This window comes from Balaenoptera borealis (genome assembly GCF_965194805.1).
Source record: "Balaenoptera borealis genome assembly, chromosome: 17".
Classification (NCBI taxonomy): Eukaryota; Metazoa; Chordata; class Mammalia; order Artiodactyla; family Balaenopteridae; genus Balaenoptera; species Balaenoptera borealis.
In genome coordinates, this window is record NC_138876.1 from 61,068,145 (window position 1) to 61,092,399 (window position 24,255).

At 36.8% G+C, this 24,255-nt stretch overlaps 2 protein-coding genes across 3 annotated transcripts in view; one reads left to right on the forward strand and one right to left on the reverse strand.

Moving 5' to 3' along the window:
* The window catches only part of LOC309614789 (uncharacterized protein), a 97,813-nt gene extending 91,505 nt beyond the window's left edge, over positions 1-6,308 (reverse strand). For both annotated transcript variants that reach the window (XM_082363638.1, XM_082363639.1), the window contains exon 1: positions 1,299-6,308. In XM_082363638.1, the coding sequence (XP_082219764.1) occupies positions 1,299-1,578 (280 nt within the window). In that variant the 5' untranslated portion in view covers positions 1,579-6,308. The remainder of the gene's footprint in view (positions 1-1,298) is intronic.
* The window catches only part of IL7 (interleukin 7), a gene marked incomplete at its 5' end in the record, with an annotated part of 49,527 nt that continues 26,119 nt past the window's right edge, over positions 848-24,255 (forward strand). Inside the window, 3 exon segments of the mRNA XM_082363644.1 lie at positions 848-865; positions 867-883; positions 6,336-6,459. Coding sequence (XP_082219770.1) covers positions 848-865; positions 867-883; positions 6,336-6,459 — 159 coding nt within the window.

The window sequence follows — 24,255 nt, forward strand, 5'->3', positions numbered from 1 at the left end:
ACCTAATTTGGGCTTTGATTTTCAGGTCCAAAGATAGCACTTACCAGATTAGGTGGACACACCGGGTTATTTTTCTTGGAAGTCTCACCTGGGCAGGTGCATGTACAAAAGACAGAGAGGAAGGAGACTAGAGAGGTTAGAGAGGCTGAGGGCGTGGCCCGTGGCCCTCTTAATCATTCTTTACTTCCTTTTTTTTTTTTAATTTTACACAAGACGACTGACTTGGCGTCGTCCACCACCACATCCGCGGCAAGAACTGCGACGCCTCCTCCCTGGCGTCCGCTTGCAATAGCCCAGTTTTCGCCCTACACCTTTGTGGCTTCTGTGGACACATTAGCAACCGATGCTTTTAGATCCTAGTCGCCCGCCTTTGCCAAGGCGGCTTAGAGGTCATCTGGAAAGTCTTTGCCTCGAATCGCCCCCATTCAGAAGGCCAACTCATTCCTTCTGCGGTGCTTTAGGACTCCGCGCCCTCCTCTGGTCCTGGTCCAGGAAGCGCTAGGGGAGGACGCAGGTGACCAGGAGAAGGAGGCGTGCGGGGAGGAGAAGGTGCCCCAGTGATTAACTACTCAGAGATCGAACCTGCAGACCAAGCGCAAAGTAGAAACTGAAAGTACACTGTCGGCTGATCCTACGGAAGTTATGGGAAAGGCGAAGCGCAGAGCCGGGCGGTGGTGTGTGCCGCCCCCCTTGGGATGGATGAAACAGCAGGCGCGGCGTGGGTAGGAGGAACCAGCTGCAGAGACGGCCCTAGCCGGCACGGACTCCCGGCAACTCCGCGGAAGACCAGGGTCCTGGGAGTGACTATGGGCGGTGAGAGCTTGCTCCTGCTGCAGTTGCGGTCATCATGACCACGCCCGCCTCCCGCAGACCATGTTCCATGGTAAGCGCTCCTCTCCCGGGCGCATAAATTCGCGCGCCCGGCATGCCAGGGGACTCTGGGACATGCTGCGGGGCCCCGCGCCCAGGCGCGTCCGGGAACAGCCCGGCCTTGCACTTTGGACCTGCGGAGAGCCTTGGCTCTGCCCCTGGGCAGCCGGCAGCCTCACCCGAGTACTCTGGCCCATCGCCACTTGCACCTGGGGCTGCTGAGCCTGGCGGGCTGCGTGGGAGATGCAGTCCCCGACGCCTGCTTTCTGTCCCGAGACCGGGCGCTGCAGCCTCCGAGCCGCTCAGCGGTGGCAGCCCGCGCCCAGGTCCCAATGCTCTCCGTCAGTCTCCCCTGGCCAGCGCTGCCCGCTGTCAACCCGGCGCCCAGCCCACCCTCCCCGGGCTCCTGGTCGCGCCACGGTACTCACAGGCGCCCCGGGATCGGCGAGGATCTGGGCTCTTGCAGCTCCAACTCCTTAGAGAAGCGAAAGCGAAGCTCCCACGGGACACGCTTTTAAACCTCAAGGGGACAGGTCTCTGGAAAACCCCGTTTTCCCTCATTGAGGCTGGGAGTTTCCAACTGGGGCTGTACCTTGTGTCTTTTGCTGGGAACCCAAGTGCTCGGGCTGGCACTGAGAAAGGCCAGTTTCGGGTTTTGGTTTCTTTCCTATATGGGTACTCCTGGACGGAAGCAGGATTAACAGGCATAATTCTAAATTCTAGACCCTTGCCGAGATTTAATCTATTTTATTTGTGCGAAATACGGACTTAAAATGGACAAGGGCAGAGTTGAGGCGAGCTGGATTCCCGTTGGCAGCCATATGGCCAAGGTAAAGGGTCTAGAAGTTGACTGGAAGAAAGAAGGGGGAAAGAGATGTGAGTGGAGAGATCTGAGGAGGGAAATTCTACTGTTTTATAGTAAATACTTCCTTAAGCAAAAGGAGACGGGTGGGGGAGGGTGCCAGAATAGGCAGCAGATTGTTCTTGTGTTTGATGCCTGGTCTGTGCCCTTTCCTGGCGGCACCGTTAGATCAAAAGAGCCCTATCCCCACTCACAGGTATTAAAGCATCAAAAATTGACATAGTCAAGAAGTACCTGATCAGTAGCAAAGTAAAGGGGGGTGGGGAGCGGGTAGAAGATTTGTAATGGGCGTCCTCCAGAAGTTTAATATAGAATTAGAAATTAGGTATATCCCTGTTTTCCTTACAATGCCCATGGATCTCCTGCAATTGCTTTTTCCTGGGCCACTCCCAGTTCTAATCTTTCCATCACCTCTGATCTAGAGTGGAGAGGTAAAACAAGAAATGGAAGCTAAGGTGCCCATTATGAACAAGGAACCTCTATTTCCTGAAGTATATCTATACTAATCATGCATCATAAGTTATCAGCAACCAAAATATTAGAATTCTAAACTCCTAATAATAATAATTATGAGTGATTTTGATAATTTTTTTTTCCAGTAGATTTCACTGGAAGCTTAAGGATAGGGTTACTTTTTGTCCTTTTACTTTGCCACTTCTTTTGGGAGTTGAAGTAGTTGAGGACCTACTATGTGGTCCTCAACTGTGCTATCTAGTTTCGATAATTTAATCATATTTGAGGACCCAAAAAGGGAATAGTAATAAAAACAGAGAACTGAGAAAGATTAAAAAGCCTGAACAAGTATAAAGGAGGGTTACACAGGGTACCACATTAGTGTTGCAACACCTTAAGCAAAAATGGAAAATGTTATTTTGTAGGACCAACTTACATGTTGATGTCACACACGTGATGTGAGATTGCTTTTCTGGCCTCATCTCTGACACATAACCTAATGCAATAAAGCAAATAATCCGTGTCTTTTTTCCTGAAATAGGAGTACGTGATGCCGTGTTTCAGGAACTGGCCAAGGAAGCGCTGTAGTGAGGTTCATCTGGAGGAAGATGGACTTTTGTACATTTCCCTTGACTACACACATGCAGTTATTTTTATAGGAAGCAGTGCAGCTCAGTGGCTAAAAGCTTACTTTCTAGACTCTTGGATTTGAATCATGCCTCTTACAAGACATATTTTATATGGGGGAAAAATGTTTGGGCCCCGATTCTCCATCTGCAAAAATGTTAGTGATTGGTAGTACTTATCTCAAGAAACGGTTATGGTATTAAATGAAATATTGTAGGTAGTATTATAGGATGGCTTCAGAAATGTCTTTAACTGTTGTTTATCATGAGACTTGTGGATAGAATTTATAATCCAATCTTAATATGTTTGTGGAATGTATTAGAATTCTTTATGCGAGCATAATCACATTCAATTTTGTAACCTTAAAAAGCTGATTTTCATATAACATATGGTTATTGCCTACTGTTTATTAACTTTTTCTTTTTTACTCACTTACTTGTGCCAATTGTTCATATTAAAGCCAAGTCTTATATATTCAGATAATGTCTTTCATTCCATCCTGAATGTCTTTTGACCATTTCTTTAAAATCCCAGTGAAAATAGGTCTATGTAATGTCTATAATAGACAATCAGTAAACACTGATTGGTCTTAAACACTAATGAAAGATTGGATTTGAAGGACTGTTGAAACTAATTTGTTCATGTTCACTTTGACCCCATAACTTAAGCATCTGAGGATTAAATGTATTATTTGGCTTAATTTAAAAACCAACAAGAATTTTTTTTAGACAGCCATCATTCTGGTTTAACCAAATTCCCTACTGAAAACAAATTCTCCAGTTTCAATCCCTTCCGGAAATCTGAAGAAAATTCCACAAGCCCGAGCTTGCCTTGCATTATTCTTTATGGTTTGTCTTTTTTGTAACCTAAGGGAAGGTTCAAGGTGGGGGGAAGGAATGGGTATCTATGTATAATCTAAAACAAAACAAAAATAAAAGCAGAGTCTTTTTCTATTGTGACAACAATGTCAAAAGCAGGCTCAAACTAGGCAATACTAATATGTTACTGTCTATGTGGTGTGGAGAAAAGACTTCAATTGCAGACCAAACTGTAAGTCATTAATGAGAAAGCTGGGAACCTCTGAGATGTGGGTTTGAAGCCCTGGGTGTGTCTGCAACATTGTTGGTCAGGCGATTTCAAATCTAAAGAGTTATTGTATTTGGATGGCTAGGTAGATTCTTAGAATTAAGGTGCTTGAGAGTTGAAAGCGACATTAAGAGATCATTTAGTCTAAAGTGAAGCTTTTAAGAGGCTCTGTCCTTCAGTCAGTCACACAACTCATTGGCATACCAACAAAAAACCCCACGTCTTCCTCTGTACTTTGCATTGCCCTAGTCTATCTGGGGCTAGCCTATTTAACAACGAAGATGGCAACCAAAGACATGCTTTACAGATAAGGCAAATATTGTTTTAGAATTGAGAAACTAGTTACTCAAAAAAGACTGAATTTTCCACTAAGCCATCATTTGAAAGCATTGACAAAATGCCATCAAATGAATAAATGGGTGGATGTGAATTTTGGGAGCACTAATTACTGAAATTTGGAGTGAAGAGGGCAAAACAACTAGTGCTCATAGAAAATAAAACCACCTCCTTTATTAAAACATAAAATGTGGACCTTTGAAATGACGTTTATGTATAATAGTAAAAATGTCTCTTTTTCATTCTAATATTTAATTACTTTGTTATATTTCTTTTAAAGCTCATTTCAAGTTATATGCTGTATAAATTTTCCTCACCATCTACTCCTCGCAAAGTATCCCTGCTGGACATCTGTAAGGTGACAGAGAAAGTAAAACGTTTGGCTCTATGCAATCTATACAATCTATACAAAGCTAGGACTCAGTAAATAATTAGCAATGGACCATTGTTTGAGAATCTTCAGGATGAAGGGACTGTGGTAGAAGAAAGAGAGGTAGGGCTGTATAATAGTACATGGAAGTGGTTTTCATTCAGAAGACCAAAGTGATGACATGTTATCAGAAGATAATGGGCATTTCTGATCAAATCCTGGTGAAGCAACCAGCTCAGGTTAGGATCCAGACCTGGCACCTTACTATTTATGTTTTATAAAAAGATTAACTAGCAGGTAGGACCCTTTTGATCCTTAGATAGTAAGTATAAGGCACTGAACAGTGCTTGGTACATGACAGGTACTCAATTAAAGGTAACTAGCATCACCATCATTATTAATCTCCACAGTGAATTCTTGCTCATCATGCATATAGAAATTTAGTGGCAGAGCTATGAATAGACTCCACATCTCATTTTGTTTCTCTTACCTTGTTAAGTGTCAGTGACATATGAAGATTAGATGTAGGATTCCTGTTTGTTCCCCTATCTGCTGCCCAGCCTACATTCTCTATTGTAAAAATATAGGTCACTAATGGCACATAATTTACTGGGGAGAGCTACTAATTTTTATATGACAGATAATGATGGAATAGATGAGAATGTTATGGGAAATTTATGATATATTTGACAGTTTTTAGGTTGTTGTCACAATATTAGTTCCTTGGGTTCCAAGGAGTATTGTTTGTAATCTTAATCAGGAGAAGGCATACATGCGAAATATCTTGCACTCAACAAGAACAGTTAATGTTCACTGGGGAAAATCACAGGAAATATATTGTCAACAATATTCGAGGGTTTACAGAAACATGCAAACAAGACACTCCAACAGGCTTATGAAGAAATAAAGTCAGTCCCTATAAAACCAGATTTTAATGCCTCAGGGAATCACTGGCTTTCTATCAGTGTATTACTACTGCCCACAATGATACCATTTATAATTTCATTCCTTTTGATTAACAGTTGCCCCTAAATGAGAAGACTTATTTAAAAACAGATATAAATCATTAGTTAACAGGGTATGAATTTATTTATTGGGTTTTCCTAACATGTCAAGAAGCTAAACAGGGCTGTGTTTGAAGAGAATGTGGGTCTCTGGACATTTAGAAAAAAAAGATACTGAAAAGATAAGGAGTCTCATAATATAAATATCAACTTTGTCACAGTTCTGAGGAGGGTAAGCCTTCTAGGATCCATCATTAAAAAGAAAGAATATAATCACAGTGCCGTACCATGCAGATAAACTTCCTGCAATGTTGTTTCCAGGAAGCAGCTGGACACTTGAACAACCATCAAGTTTTACATAAATATACAATCACGTGCCATAGATCATAAAATTTCAAAAATGTATAATTGTTAACCTGTAGTTTACCTGTTTTTCTGTTGATGAAGCAAAGAGATTTTGCTGTCATCACACTTGTTCTGCACATTCCCAAAGACTTATATCTGAATAAAAAGTGAAAGAAACCTAGACTCTAAAATATTGTCTTTCTTTTGTAGTTATATAATATTGAACTTTAGAGTTCTTCCTACACTATGTAAAACCAAGATACATTTTAAAAATTATTAGAAATAAGTGGTCAGGCCAATTGAAATACCACCATCAAATGATATAATATGACTTATGGCATTTAGCTTATTCTTACTTACTGTTGAATTTAGTTTCTTTTAGGTATATCTTTGGAATTCCTCCCCTGATCCTTGTTCTGTTGCCAGTAGCATCATTTGATTGTGATATTGAAGGTAAAGACGGCGGAGCCTATCAGAATGTTCTAATGGTCAACATCAATGATTTGGTATGTGTTTGTTTTCCTCACGTTTTAACTCATTGGGAAAATTTGAAATATACTGTTGCTATGCAGCTTTTTATTATAATATTTATTTATCTTCCTTGAAATGGGCTGCTAACAATATTTCTTTTTAAGTTGGCATTATTATATCCTGTAATAAGAATTCTTTCCTAGATATCAGACTCCCACAGCTGTCCTCCTCAATCCTAGTTCCCTTCACTACCAAAATTTTTCTGAACATAATTTAGCATAATTATCTGCATTTCCTCACCTCCCATTGATGGTCCCTGTAAAAACATATTAGGAGAAGGAAAATAACAGAATATAATGTTTAAAAATTATCATGAAAAAGTTGTATACTTATTTTATCTGAAAGTGTGTACATGCATATCCTTAGGTATTTTTATACGTATGTGTGTATATATATAAAATTTGCTGTTTTTTTTTTACTTACTATGGACTTTTTAAATAATAGCTATTATTCTTTAGAGTAGTTTTAGGTTTACAGAAAAGTTGAGGAAAAAGTAGAGAATTCCCATATACCCACTTTCCTTCTACACAATTTCCCCTAGTGTTAACATCTGGCATTTGTGAGCTACATTAGTTACAATTGATGAACCAATATTGATACATTGTTATTAACTAAGTTCCGTAGTTGACATTAGGGTTTACTTTTTGTGCAGCACAGTTCTATGGGTTTTGACAAACGCATAAGGTTGTGGATCCACCATTATAGTATAATACAGAATAGTTGCACTGCCCTTAAAAATTGCCTGTGTTCCACTGATTCATCCCTCCCTCCCTGCCTCTGAACCCATGGCAACCACTGATCTGTTATGGTCTCTGTGGTTAGCCTTTCTAGAATGTCATATAGTTGGAGTCATGCAGTATGTAGCTTTTTTAGACTGGATTCTTTCACTTAGCAACGTGTATTTAAGGTTCTTCCATGACTTTTTGTGGCTCGATGGCTCATTTCTTTTTATTTTTAAATAAAATTCCATTGAATGGATGTACTACAGTTTGTTTATCCATTCACTGATTAAAGGATATGTCTTGGTTGCTTCTAATTTTTGGCAGTCATGAATAAAGCTTCTGTAAACATTCATGTGCAGGGTTTTGTGTGGACATACGTTTTCAACTCATTTGGATAAATTCCTAGGAGAATGATTGCTGGATCATATGGTAAGACTATGTTTAGCTTTGTATTAAACTGCCATACTGTCTTCCAAAGTGTACCATTTTGCATTCTCACCAGCAATGAATGAGAACTCCTGACATTTGGTGTTGTCAGTGTTTTAAGTTCTAGCCATTCTAATAGGTGTGTCTTGGTACCTCATTGTAGTCTTAATTAGCAATTCCCTAATGTCATATGATGTTGAACATCTTTTCATATACTATTGCCATCTATATATCTTCTTTGGTGGGTCTGAACTCACATCTTACCTATCTTAACAATATTGAATCTTACTATCCATGATCATGGAATATCTTTCTATTTATTTAATTTTTTAATGTCTTTCATCGGAATTTTGTACTTTTCCTTGTGTTGATCTTGTTAGTATTTTGTTAGAGTTATATCTAAGTATTTTGTACTTTTGGTACTTTTGTAAACGGTGTTGTGTTTTGAATTTCAAATTCCAATTATTTATTGCAGGTATATAGGAGAGCAATTGACTTTTGTATATTAACCTTGTATCCTGAAACTTTTCTATAATTGCTTTTTAGTTCCAGGAGGTGGTATTGTTGTTGTTGTTGGTTCTTCGGGATTTTCAACATAGACAAATAAGTCATCTACCAAAATTAATTTTTTTACAGTTTAAGAGCTGTATTAAAATAATGGGATGTGTTGTTTTAACAGTGACCAGTACTTGAAACCCCAAATGACAAAGGAAAACCCTCTCAAATGTTCATAAGATGGGAGGAAATTGTCTAACCTTTCCCCTCCTTCCACTCTACTGTCTTCTCCTCATACTCATAAAGAAGCGGCATGACACCTTGGGAAATTCAATGTTATACCTCTTGGAGGGATATGGGAAACTCAAGATGATATGTATTGAACATTGTATCACAGAGAACTGCTGATTTTGTCCACTGACAAAAAAAAAAAAAAGTGCTCACTACATGGTAATTGCCCCCATTTTATATTTCATTAATTGGGGCATTTTTTTGCATTAAATTATGCTACTAAATTAATCATTTTGAGTTAAGATAATGTTTTTTACTTGTTACTTACTCTTATTACCTTCATTTCACAGAGGAAAAATCTGAGACCCAGGGCCACCCAGTTAAGTGACAGAGCCAAGATCTGAGCCTCTGCTGTTAACCAGCACACTCTCCTGCCTTCCAGTAGCAATCTCTCTGCCAGTTTATTCATTCAGCAAACATTTATGTGGAGCCTTTTACGTGCCAGTTATTATGGAAAACTCTTTTTTGTGCTGGGGTGGTGGAGGTGTGGCAGTAGACACAAAGGTGGACCAGATACAGACCCTTCTTTTAAGAAGCTTACATTTGGTGATGGTTAAGTCTTGGTGTGAAGAATGCAAGTTGTAGCTTGAAAAGGAGTGGCTGCCATACTCTCATTTCAGACAGACTGGTTGTGAGTCAGATTTGGAAACAAAGAGATATAAACTGTGTTCTAGGAGGAGTTGAATAGATCAGCTTGACGCTAGGAGATAAACCATATTGTGGGATAGTGTGCTGATCTCCAGACTTTTTTAGACAGTACACCCTTTAGTAAAACTATCTTGAGCCTGAACTTCCAATACACATTAGCATTTATTTATATGTCATAGCATTTTCATAGTAATTTTGCACACATTAGTAATGATAAATACCAAATAATGAAAATTTACAGAAGATGAGGAAAAAATGTAGATAGAGTTCCTAAAAATTTTCCTCCCATACTTGCAGTGGATTGTCCATTGTGGACTCCACTTTGAAAAGACTGCTGACATAGTGGAAGACACAAGTGGATATATGTTATAACAAGATTGTCAGTGGTCTTGATGTGATGGTATTTAGACAACCAAAAGTCAATAGTGATTTGATCATAAAAGTAACATTGAATTACAATGCAAATTTTGAGCATTTACTATGTGCAATGTGAGCCATTAAAAAATAAGATAGTCCTTGTTCTTCTATAATTTATGAGGATAAGGTATACACATGTCACTATAATACGAAATGATAATAGCAGTGCATTAGAAAACAGCTTCATACACATTATTTTATTTGAGCTTCATAATATCTCTGTGAGGTGATAATAATAATAACAACTAACACAGATTCAGGGTTTACTATGTGCCAGAACTGCTCTGACTACTTTCCATGTAATAATTATATAATTCTTATGATAATTCTATGTAATGAGGAAACTGAGACCTGTACCACATAGCTGGCAAGTGGCAAGGCTGGAATTCAAACCCAAGCAATCTGGTTCCAGAAAAAGTCCTCATTATTATGAGGCAAAGCAGATAATAGCCCTGGTTTTTTGTTTGTTTGGTTTTTTGTTTTTTGAGGGAAAACACAAGATAGTTATGATGATAACATAATGAAAGAAGAGTATCAGGGACACTAGATGGTGACTGAACTGGTTGAATTGTAGGGAAGGTGATGGAGAGCTGCACAGATGTTCTGAATACTGTTAAAATCATCCAGAGCAGGTCAATAAGGTAGAATTGAGTTGTAGAAGTAAGAACATAGAAATGATGGGAACTATTACATAGAGTCCAAATAGGGCCCAGGGTAAGGGTGAGACTCATTTTTCTACCTAGCTCAGAGGGAATGGGAGGGTCATAATAAATAACAAAGGTCCTTTTTCTATATGGTCTACTAAATAAGGAATTCAGATTCCTAGAACTGGGATGACTAGGTTGAATAGAATCAGCACTTTAAGCTTCTTAATACATATTACCAAATTATTTTCCAGAAAGGACCCATCAGTTTACAGTTCTTACAACAATATATGAGAGCATCATTTTTGTCAGCAGTGAGTATTTTTATTTTTGATAATATCTGCCAGGGTAATGGAAAAATAACCTTTTGTTTTGATTTACATTTCTTTGACTGCTAGTGACATTGACTGGTTTTTTTTCAACATGTATTCATCGTTTATGTTTTCTGTGTTTATTTTGCATTGAGCTAAAATTCAATGTACTCTCTAAAGTGTACAATTTAGTGACTTTTAGTATATTCACAAGCTGTGCAATCATCACCATTATCTACTTCCAGAACATTTTCATCACCTCAAAGAGTGATAAAACCATTTGCTATAGCTTTCCATTCCTCATCACCAGACCCTGGTAGCTACTAATCTACTTTCTGTTTCTATGGATCTGCCTTTTCTAGGTGATTCATACAAATGGAATCATACCATATAGAGCCTTTTGTACTGGACTTCTTTCACTGAGCGTAATGTTTTCAAGATTCACCCATATTATAGCATGAATCAGTACCTCATTTCTTCTTATAGATCAATAATCTGTTGAATGGATATACCACATTTCTGTTTATCCATTCATCAATTGAATGGATAAGTTGTTTCCACTCTTTAGTTATTACAAGTAATGCTTCTTCAAATGTTAGTTGTACAAGTTTTTGTGGAATACTCTTTGATATACACCTACAAGTGGAATTGCTGGGTCACATGGTAACTCTATTTTTAACTTTTGAGGAAATGCCAAACTATTTCCAAAGTGACTGCACCATTTTACACTCACACCATCAGTGTATGAGGGTTCCAATTCCCCCTCACTGAAACTTGTTGTCTGACTTTTTTACTCTAGTCATCCTAGTGGGTGTGAAGTGGTATCTCACTTTTCCTTTGATTTACATTTCCCTGATGACTGATGATGTCAAGCATCTTTTCAATATTGACCATTCTTCCTGGCCATTTGTGTATCTTCTTTGAAGAAATTTTTTTTTTCAAATACATTGCTCACTTTTAAATTGGGTCATCTTTTTATTGTTTGGTTGTGAGAGTTTTTTATATATTCTGGGTACCAGACCTTTATCAGATGTACAATTTGCAAATATTTTTTCCCATTCTCTGTGTTTCTTTTCACTTTCGTTATGGTGTCCTTTAAAGCACAAAAGTTGATTTTGATGAAGTCAATTTATTTATTTTTTCTTTTTTTGTTAATGCTTTTGGTGTCATATTTAAGAAACTATTGCCTATTCCAAGGTCACAAAGATTTACACTTACATTTTTTCTAAGAGTTTTATAGCTTTAGTTCATATTTAGGTCTTTGATCTATTTTTAGTTAATCTTTGTACGTGATATGAGATAGGGGTCCAAGTTCATTTTTTTCCAGTTGTTCCTGCACCTTTTGTTGAAAAGACTATTTCCCCCCTTTGAATTGTCTTGGCACCTTTATTGAAAATCAATTGTACCAAAATGTATGTGTATATTTTTAGATTTCCAATTCCATTCCATTGTCTATATGCCCATCCTTTTGTCAGTACGACACAGTCTTGATCACTGTAGCTCAGTAGTTAGTTTTAAAATTGGAAGTGTGATTCTTCCAACTATGTTCTTTTTTAAGATTGTTTTGGCCCTTATGGTTCTTCATCACTTATATTAAATCAATTGTTGATATTTATTCTACTTAGGGATTCTGTTGTTAAACAGCTTTAGAATTTAAATGCAGTGCAAAACTCTGGTGATGCCATTCCTCTGTGCAATAATTATACCACATAACTCCACACACCTGTAATCATGGCCGAGTCAGTGGCATGGACAGAGGCAATGACAGTGGACAAGGTGGAGACCAGCTTAAGGATATCTTCTCCCTTATAGCCCTCAAGATCCTTTGCCATTCTCTTATTGACTTTTATTGATATTCCCATCATTTGGTTGGAGCTTATTATATACTAAGTATGATACGACTGTCATATTTGATGAAAACATTTTCCAGTTTATCATTTACTTTTTATCTTGTTTTTTTGATATACAGATTTTATTTTATGTAGCCACATCTATAAAATAGAATTACATATAAAATAGGGCACAATGTAGGCATCAAAATGGGAGCTGCCATTTCCCTTTTTAGGGAGGAGGTCAGTCAAGACTTCATAGAACACATGAATATTTTTTGTCTTGACTTTTTTTTCAAAGACAACTTTTTAGAGCAGTTTTAGGTTTACAACAAAATTGAGAGAAAGGTACATATTTCTTATGTACCCATGCTCCCACGCATGCATAGCCACCCCTATTATCAACATCACTCACTTTTTTATGAAGTACATATTTTATGAAGGATGCACCTACATTGACTTATCATAATCACCCAAAGTCCACAGTTTTCCCTTAGGGTTCACTCTTGTACATTCTATGGATTTGGAGAAAGTATAATGTCATATATCCATCATTGTATTGTAATATCATACAGAGTATTTTCACTTCTCTAAAAGTCCTTTTATGCTCTGCGTATTTATCTTTCCATTCCCCCCAACCTCTGGCAACCACTGACCTTTATATTGTCTCATTGTTTTGCCTTTTCCAGCTTTATGCCTCCTTTTCCAATCTGTATACCTTTTATTTCCTTGCCTTATTGCATTAACAAGGACTTATTGCATTAGCAAGTACTTCCAGTACAGTTTTGAAAAGGAGTGGTGTGAGGGGATATCCTTGCTTTCTACCTGATCTTAGTGGGAAAACTTCGAGTTCCTCACCATTAAGTAAGATGTTAGCTGTAGTTTTTTTGCATAGTCTTTATCAAGGTGAGGAAGTTCCCTCTTTTCCTAGTTTGTTGAGAGTTTTTTTTCATGAATGGGTGTTAGATTTTGTCAAATGCTTTTTCTGCATCAAATGATAAGATCATGTGATTTTTTTTTAAAAACTATGTTGATGTGGTGGATTAAATTAATTGATTTTCCAATGTTGAATCAGCCTTGCATGCTGCGAATAAATCCCCTTTGGTTTTGGTGTATAATTCTTTTTGTATTTTACTGGATTGGATATGCTAATATTTTATTGAGGATTTTTACATCTATGTTGATGAGAGATATTGGCCTGTAGTTTTCTTTTCTTGTCATGTCTTAATCTGATTTTGCTATTAAAGTAATGGTAGCCTCATAGAGTGAGTTAGAAAGTGTTCCCTCTACTTCTATCCTCTGAAAGAGATTGTAGAAATTTGGTCTAATTTCTTTCTTAAATGTTTGTTAGAATTCACCAGTGAACCCATCTGGACCTGGTGCTTTCTGTTTTGGAAGGTTATTAATTACTGATTCAATTTCTTCAATAGCTATAGGCCTATTCAGATCATCTATTTCTTCTTGTGAATTTTGGTCACAAATAATTCTTGAATCTTAAAATGCATGTAGGTTTTGCCAAATGGAGCAGAACAGGGTTGGGGGGCTCCCCCAGGAAGGGGATAGATCACCTTGCAAATGAATGTAAATAAGAAAGCAACTGCATGGTGTGGTTGGGTTATAGGATACAAGAAGAGAACCAAATCCTCAGAGGAAGCCTGGACCACTGAGTGCTGGGCCTATTATACAAAGGAGTTTGGATATTTTATCTAAGCACTAGGAAGTCACTGAGGAATTTGGAGGGGAATAAAAGGCACTGAATATAACCACCACAAGAATAGAAATCTTTGTTCTTTGTGTTCACTGCTGTACCCTGAAGGGTTAGAAGTCTCAATAAATATTTGATGAATGAATGAAGAATGAAATAACATCATCAGATTTTTATCTTATAACTGTTTTCTGGCAACCACGTAGATAATTTGTGGGTTAGGATGGAAAGCAAGGAGACAGTGGGAAACAACTTCAGTGATTTAAGTGTAAGTCATTGATGGTTGTAGACTAAGGCAGTGATTCATAACTTTAGGGTCTTTCAGATGAACTGAAAGCCTTGTTAAAACACAAATTTCTGGGCCCTACTCCCAGAGACTCCTATTTTTGAGGAATTTTGGCGATCTGGGAATTCCACTGGATAACTTCACGTATGTCCTTGATGCATATGGAAAGAATTCATAAACTTAAAGGAAAAATTAGAATAGTACGCTGATTTTAATCTGATACCTAAATTCTATTGCATCAAATCTGCAAAGTCATATATTACGCTCTGGGGGTATCAGCTGCTATGAGGTTTCTTTGTTTTTTTCAGTATTTAGCTCAACCACAGTAAGAAAAGCTACACAATAAATTCAATTAGCCATTATTTTAAAGTTATCCATTTTATTTTAGAATCCATGATTAAACATCTATTTTAAGGATAAATAAAGCAATCTTTTGCAGCATGGAAAAATATATTTTCATTGATAGCCTTGATTAGATTTCTTTTCAGTGAAATAGCATTGCAGTGCAGTGTAAAGGACACTGAGTGAAGGATCAGAAGACCTAATTTGTTACTAGCTTTGTTATTAGCAAGCACTGTGATCTTGGATAGCTCATTTAACCTCTTTGGTACTTTTCAATCCCCTATAAAATGTGAAAATTGAATTATCTCTGGGGTCCATTGTAGTGCTCAAATTTTTTGAGACAGGGAAAAAAAATCATGTTTTATTTTCTTCTTCCTCTTCCTCCCTTCCTTCATTACTGGCCTTAAATTGATTATTTTCCTCCTTTTATAAATATTTATCAATCTTCCACTACGTGGAATGCTCTGTGTCAAACATTATGCCTCTAAGTTAATAATAATAATAATAATAAAAATTAATAATAAGCTATCTGTTGCCAATAGATATATAATCAAGGACTGGAGTGAAATTTATTCAAAAATAATTATCTTATAAAGCAACAAATAAACCATATTTGTAGAAGAAAAGACTATTCTTTCCCCCATTGATTAGTCCTAGCACCTTGTCAAAAATCAATCAGTTAAATGTAGATGTATGGGTTTATTTCCAGACTCTTCAATTCTATTCCATTCATATACATATTTATCCTGTACCAGTACCAGAGTTTTATTATCATTGCTTTGGATTAAATTTTGAAAGCAGAAAGTGTGAATCCTTCTGGTTTGTTCTTTTTCAAGATTGTTTTGGCTGTTTCAGTCCCTTGCAATTCCATAAGACTTTTAGAATCATCTCTTTAATTTCTCAGAAGTAGTCAGCTGGGATTCTGCTAAGGATTTTGTTGCCCCTATAGATCAATTTGATGGGTATTGTCTTTTTAACAATGCATAACAATGCTTCTTATCCATGAATATAGGATATTTTCCCATTTATTTAGATCTTCTTTAATTTCTTTCAACAATGTTTTGTAGTTTCCAGACTGTAAGCTTTGAACTTATTTTGTTAAATTTATTCCTAAATATTTTATGTGGCTCTGATGCTATTGCAAATAAGATTGTTCTCTTAACTTCCTTTTAAAATTGTCTGTGATTCTTAACTCTGTACTCCTTGTATACTTACCTAAGTCTGTGTCTTAGTTCCCCATGCAAGTCTCTAAGTATCTTAAGGACAGTTTACATCTGATTCATCTTTGTATCCCACAGAATGCTCAGCACAATACGATGCACGTTGTAGTTTTTCATGTAAATAATAATATGAATTGTGATAATGTATAATAAATAACTTATGAATTGTAAATTGACACCATAAGTTGATGGAAACCCAGAACTTGTTTCAAATAGGCTAAGAAGTCTTTTTTTGTTGAACATCTGTTTGTTTAGAAATTTGTTATGAATCAAATGTCAGGTACTTTTCTGATATCCAATATGAGCTAGTTTTAGATGTTATACAACATTATTTTATCCATAAAAAATCGTTTTGCCTAAATATGACTCATATGATTGAATGATGTAACTCTTAGTCACCAGAACAGAGTCTGGTAAAAATAATAAAGGCTGCTAAAGATGGCCAAATACTTTCTAGGAATGATACAGCCTAATTGCAGGCATATAAAGGGCTGTCCTTTAAGTTATTAAATTATAAAATCTAATGACTAATAGGTTATAATTGGCTTTTATCATTTCTAATATCTTTAATTCTGTCTCTATCTCTATTCCAGGGGCCCTCACAGATTTAAATTCCATACATAGCTCTCAAATACCCTCAAGTCTATACCTCTTTTGTGAACTTTAAAACCATTCAAGTCAAATACCAATTAGAAATCTCTACCCAGATGTATGTAGCACAATGGAAGACTGATTATCATCACTTTTAGCCTGTCCCTCCTTCTACATTCTCTGTCTTAGGGAACAACATTTGCCCAATCATTTAGTCATCAAAGCCTGGACTCACTCTTTTTTTTTTTTTTTTTTTAATAATAATGCTTTTTGCATTGTTTTAACTTTGGGTTTATTTATTTATTTATTTATTTATGGCTGTGTTGGGTCTTCGTTTCTGTGTGAGGGCTTTCTCTAGTTGCTGCAGGCGGGGGCCACTCTTCATCGCGGTGCGCGGGCCTCTCACTATCGCGGCCTCTCTTGTTGCAGAGCACAGGCTCCAGACGCGCAGGCTCAGTAATTGTGGCTCACGGGCCTAGATGCTCCGCGGCATGTGGGATTTTCCCAGACCAGGGCTCGAACCCGTGTTCCCTGCACTGGCAGGCAGATTCTCAACCACTGCGCCACCAGGGAAGACCTGCACTCACTCTTGATACCTTTGCTCCTTCATCTCATCCATCACCAAATCCTACAGAGTAGTATGTCTCCTTAACACCTGTATAAGTAATTCACTCTGTTGACTTCCACTAGCTTAGTCTTAGTTCAGGCAATCATCAAATTTCACTGAAACCACTTCTATAGACATCAGTAAGCCCCAGCTGATTTCCCTGTCACCTGAGTGCATCTGTCCTCTTTACTGGCACTTGAGTTATCTTTCCAAAATTAAATCTAATACTCTTTCTCTCTCCTTTTCAAAAACTTTTTAATTCTTTAAAGTCTCTCTCCCCTAATACCTGTTGATCTTGCATTTGATTGGTTTGTTAACAGAGGCAACTAAGAAAATAAATGATCAAATTCTAGTCGAATATTACTTTAGAAATACGTCTAGTATGTTTAAATAGCTGTAATTAACAGAGAAAAGATTTAAATTGACTAAATAAAGACTAAATTAGTTCTCTATTAAACAAGTTATGCTAGAAGATAAACCAAATTTCCTGTGTATATAATTTAGCAGCACAACTGAATCAGTTACAATTTAACAAGAGAAGTAACCTTTTAAGAGGTAAGTCTTTTTGTTCTATTAATGACTTTTTTCTTTTTATGATATTGGAACTTCTTGGAACCATTCTATTTATTTCTTTAACATCTTTATTGGTGTATAATTGCTTTACAATGGTGTGTTAGTTTCTGCTGTATAACAAAGTGAATCAGCTATATGTATACATATATCCCCATATCCCCTCCCTCTTGCATCTCCCTATCACCCTCCCTATCCCACCTTTGTAGGTGGTCACAAAGCACTGAGCTGATGTCCCTGGGCGATGCAGCTGCTTCCCATTAGCTATCTATTTTACATTTGGTAGTGTATATATGTCAGTGCTACTCTCTCACTTTGTCCCAGCTTACCCTTCCCCCTCCCCATGTCCTCAAGTCCATTCTCTATGTCTGCAGTCTTTATTCCTGTCCTGCCCCTAGGTTCTTCAGAACCTTTTTTATTTTTATTTTTTTAGATTCCATATATATGTGTTAGCATATGGTGTTTGTTTTTCTCTTTCTGACTTACTTCACTCTGTATGATAGACTCTAGGTCCATCCACCTCACTACAAATAACTCAATTTCATTTCTTTTTATGGCTGAGTAATATTCCATTATATATATGTGCCACATCTTCTTTATCCATTCATCTGTCAGTGAACACTTAGGTTGTTTCCATGTCCTGCCTATTGTAAATAGTGCTGCAATGAACATTGTGGTACATGACTCTTTTTGAATTATGGTTTTCTCAGGGTATATGCCCAGTAGTGGGATTGCTGGGTCATGTGGTAGATCTATCTTTGATAAAGGAAGCAAGAATATACAATGGAGAAAAGACAGCATCTTCAATAAGTGGTACTGGGAAAACTGGGCAGCTACATGTAAAAGAATGAAATTAGAATACTTCCTAACACCATACAAAAAAATAAACTCAAAATGGATTAAAGACCTAAATGTAAGATCAGACACTATAAAACTCTTAGAGGAAAACATAGGAAGAACACTCTATGACATAAATCACAACAAGATCCTTTTTGATCCACTTCCTAGAGAAATGGAAATAAAAACAAAAATAAACAAATGGGACCTAATGTAACTTAAAAGTTTTTGCACAGCAAAGGAAACCATAAACAAGATGAAAAGACAACCCTCAGAATGGGAGAAAATAATGGCAAATGAAGCAACTGACAAAGGATTAATCTCCAAAATATACAAGTAGCTCATGCAGCTCAATACCAAAAAAACAAACAAGCCAGTCCAAAAATGCGCAGAAGACCTAAATAGACATTTCTCCAAAGAAGATATACAGATTGCCAACAAACACATGAAAGGACGCTCAACATCACTAGTCATTAGAGAAAGGCAAATCAAAACTACAAGGAGGTATCACCTCACACTGGTCAGAATGGCCATCATCAAAAAATCTACAAACAATGAATGCTGGAGAGGGTGTGGAGAAAAGGGAACCCTCTTGCACTGTTGGTGGGAATGTAAACTGATACAGCCACTATGGAGAACAGTATGGAGGGTCCTTAAAAAACTAAAAATTAATGACCTTTTAAAGTTGCAAAAATGAAATAAAAATACACCAGTTAAAAGACAGAGACTCTCTGAGTGGATAAAAAAAATGAGACCCAATTATATGTTGTCTACAAGAAACCCACTTTAAATATAAAGACACATAAAGATTAAAAGTGAAAAGATGGAGAATGATATGTCATGTTAACCTTAATCAAAAGAAAGCTGAAGTAGCTATATTCATTTCAGACAAAGCTGACTTCAGAGCAAGGAAGACTCTCAGGAATAAACAGGGGAATTACATAATAATAAAGAGGTCAATTCTCTAAGAAAACATAACAATTCTTAATGTGATTGTGCCTAACAACTGCATTGAAATCTTGGGAGCAAAAACTGATAAAATGCAAGAAGAAATAGATAAAACCACTGTTATAATTGGAGATTTCAACACTCCTCTAGCAGTAATTGACAGATTCAGCAGACAGAAAATCAGTAAGGATGTAATTGAACTAAAAAACACTGTAAATTAACCAGACCTACTTGACATTTGTAAAATAATTAATTCAACAACTACACGATACACACTTTGTGCAAGTTTACGTGGAATTTTCAATAGGGTTGAACACATTCTGGGTCACAAAATATACCTTAACAAGTTTTTAAAAAACAGAAGTCATGCAAACTATGCTCTCAAACCAAAATGTAATTAAACTAGAAATCAACAACAGAAAAATAGATGGAAAATTCCAAAATATTTGGAGATTAAAAAACACACTTTTAGATAACATATGGATCAAAGAAGAAGTCTGAAGAGAAATTTTAAAATATTTTGAACTAAATGAAAATAAAATACATATTAACAAAATGTGTGTAACACAGTAAAAGCAGTGCCTAGAGCATTGAATGCATATATTAGAAAAGAAGAAAGATGTAAGTTAATTCTCTAAGATTCCATATTAGGCAAATGGAAAAAAGAGAACAAATTAAAACTAAATTAATCATTCAGATGACATGATACTATACATAGAGAATCCTAAAGATGCTACCAGAAAACTAGTAGAGCTAATCAATGAATTTGGTAAAGTAGCAGGATACAAAATTAATGCACAGAGATCACATGCTTTCCTATACACAATGATGAAAAATCTGAAAGAGAAATTAAGGAAACACTCCCATTTACCATTGCAATGAAAAGAAAAAAATACCTAGGAATAAACCTACCAAGGGAGATGAAAGACCTGTATGCAGAAAACTATAAGACACTGATGAAAGTAATTAAAGATGATACAAACAGGTGGAGAGATATATCATGTTCTTGGATCGGAAGAATCAATACTGTGAAAATGACTCTACTACCCAAAGCAATCTACAGTTTCAATGCAATCCCTATCAAACTACCAATGGCACTTTTTACAGAACTAGAACAAAAACTTTCACAATTTGTATGGAAACGCAAAAGACCCCGAATAGCCAAAGCAATCTTGAGAAAGAAAAATGGAGCTGGAGAAATCAGGCTCCCTGATTTCAGATGATACTACAAAGCTACAGTAATCAAGAGAGTATGGTACTGGCACAAAAACAGAAATATAGATCAATGGAACAGGATAGAAAGCCAAGAGATAAACCCATGCACATATGATCACCTTATTTTTGATAAAGGAGGCAAGAATATACAATGGAGAAAAGACAGTCTCTTCAATAAGTGGTGCTGGGAAAACTGGACAGCTACATGTAAAAGAATGAAATTAGAACACTCCCTAACACCATACACAAAAATGAACTCAAAATGGATTAAAGACTTAAATGTAAGGCCAGACACTCTAAAACTCTTAGAGGAAAACATAGGCAGAACACTCTACGACATAAACCACAGCAAGATCCTTTTGACCCACCTCCTAGAGAAATGGAAATAAAAACAAAAATAAACAAATGGGACCTAATGTAACTTAAAAGCTTTTGCACAGCAAAGGAAACCATTAACAAGACGAAAAGACAACCCTCAAAATGGGAGAAAATATTTGCAATTGAAGTAACTGGCAAAGGATTTTTCTTCAAAATTTACAAGCAGCTCATGTAGCTCAATATCAAAAATACAAACAACCCAATCCAAAAATGGGCAGAAGACCTAAGTAGACATTTCTCCAAAGAAGATATACAGATTGCCAACAAACACATGAAAGGATGCTCAACATCACTAATCATTAGAGAAATGCAAATCAAAACTACAATGAGGTATCACCTCACACCAGTCAGAATGGCCATCATCAAAAATCTAGAAACAATAAATGCTGAGAAAACCATAATTCAAAAAGAGTCATGTACCACAATGTTCATTGCAGCTCTATTTACAATAGCCAGGACATGGAAGCGACCTAAGTGTCCATCAACAGATGAATGGATAAAGAAGATGTGGCACATATATACATGGAATATTACTCAGCCATAAAAAGAAACGAAATTGAGTTATTTGTAGTGAGGTGGATGGACTTAGAGACTGTCACACAGAGTGAAGTAAGCCAGAAAGAGAAAAATAAATACTGTATGCTAACACATATATATGGAATCTAAAAAAGAAAAAAAAATGGTCATGAAGAACCTAGGGGCAAGATGGGAATAAAGACGCAGACCTACTAGAGAACGGACTTGAGGATACGGGGAGGCGGAAGGGTAAGCTGGGACGAAGTGAGAGCGTGGCATGGACATATATACACTACCAAATGTAAAATAGATAGCTAGTGGGAAGCAGCCGCATAGCACAGGGAGATCAGCTCAGTGCTTTGTGACCACCTAGAGGTATGGGATAGGGAGGGTGGGAGGGAGACACAAGAGGGAGGAGATATGGGAATATATGTATATGTATAGCTGATTCACTTTGTTATAAAGCAGAAACTAACACACCATTGTAAAGCAATTATACTCCAATAAAGATGTTAAAAAAAATAATAATAAAAAAATAAATGTTGGAGAGGGTGTGGAGAAAAGCGAACACTCTTGCACTGTTGGTGGGAATGTAAATTGATACAGCCACTATGGAGAACATTATGGAGGTTCCTTAAAAAACTAAAAATAGAACTACCATACGACCCAGCAATCCCATTACTGGGTATATACCCTGAGAAAACCATAATTCAAAAAGAGTCATGTACCACAATGTTCATTGAAGCTCTATTTACAATAGCCAGAACATGGAAGCAACCTAAGTGTCCACTGACAGATGAATGGATAAAGAAGATGTGGCACATATATACAATGGAATATTACTCAGCCATAAAAAAGAAACGAAATTGAGTTATTTGTAGTGAGGTTGACGGACCTAAAGTCTGTCATACAGAGTTAAGTAAGTCAGAAAGAGAAAAACAAATACCACATGCTAACACAGATATATGGAATCAAAAAAAAAAATGGTTCTGAAGAACCTAGGGACAGGACAGGAATAAAAACACAGACGTAGAGAATGGACTTGAGGACACAGGGAGGGGGAAGGGTAAGCTGGGATGAAGTGAGAGAGTGGCATGAACATATATACACTACCAAATGTGAAATAGATAGCTAGTGGAAAGCAGCTGCATAGCACAGGGACATCAGCTCAGTGCTTTGTGACCACCTAGAGGGGTGGGATAGGGAGGATGGGAGGGAGATGCAAGAGGGAGGAGATATGGGAATATATGTATAAGTATAGCTGATTCACTTTGTTATAAAGCAGAAACTAACACACCATTGTAAAGCAATTATACTCCAATAAAGATGTTTAAAAAAAGCCTAAATTAATCAGAAGAAAAGCATTAACAAAATTTAGAGAACAAATTGAAAACAAAAAATTAATAGAGAAACTCATTGAAACTGATATCTGGTTCTTTGAAAGATGAATAAAATTGGTAAACTGCTCTCCAGCCAGGCTCACCAAGAAAATAAGAAAGAAGACAAATTACTAACATTAGAAATAAGATGGGTCATTACTACTAATTCCATAGATATTAAAAGAATAATAAAGGAATATTACTGTGATGGTTAATTTTATGGGTCAACTTGGCTTGGCTATGGTATCAGTTGCTTGGTCAAACACCAGCCCATATGTTGCTGTGAAGGTATATTTTAGATGATATTAACATTTAAATCTATAGACCATGAAGAAAACAGGTTAAGTTACCTTCATGATGTGGATGATCCTCGTTTGTTATGGACTAAATGCCTGTATTATTCCCAAAATTCATATATTGAAGCCCTAAACTCAACTGTGATGGTATTAGGTTGGGACTTCAGGAGGTAATTTTAGATGAGGTCATGAAAGTAGGATACTCATGATGGGATTAGTGCCCTTATAAGAAGTGGAAGAGACACCAGAGCTTCCTCTCTCCATCATGTGAGGACATAGTGAGAAGATGGTCCTCTGCAAGCCAGGAAGATTCTCACCAGGAACCAACTTGACTGGCACCTTGATCTTGGACTCTCCAGCCTCCAGAACTGTGAGAAATAAATATCTATTGTTTAAGCCACCTAGTCTGTGGTATTTTGTTATAGCAACCTGAGCAGACTAAGACATCATTCAGTCTCTTGAAGACTGTACGAGTAAAGACTGTGTTCTCCCAAGGAAGAAGGAATTCTGCCTCCAGATTGCCTTCAGATACAAGATTCCAACATCAACTTCCCTGGACCGCCAGCCTACTGACCTATCCCACGAATTTTGAACTTCCCAGTCCCCCAAATCACATGACCTAATTACTTAAATATATATATATATATATACACCCTATTGGTTCTGTTTTTCTAGAGAACCTTGCCTAATGAATTATGAACAATTCTATGTCCACAAATTTGATAATTTAGATGAATGAACCAATTCCTTAAAAGACACAGTGACCAAAACTCACACATGAAGAAATAGATGATCTGGATAGGTCTATTTTCTTTATTAGAGAAATTGAATCAACAATTAATAATTTTCCAAAACACAAAATTCCAGGTTCAGATGGTCTCACTGGTGAATTCTACCAAACATTTAGGGAAGAAAGTATACCAACTCTCTACAAACTCTTGTAGAAGTAAAAACAGAGAGAATATTTACTAACTCATTCTATGAGGCCAGCATCACCCTAATACCAAAACCTGATGATGACATTACATGGTAGGAAATCTCCAGATGAATATTTCCATGAACATAGGTGGGAAAAAAACTCAACAAAATATTAGCAAA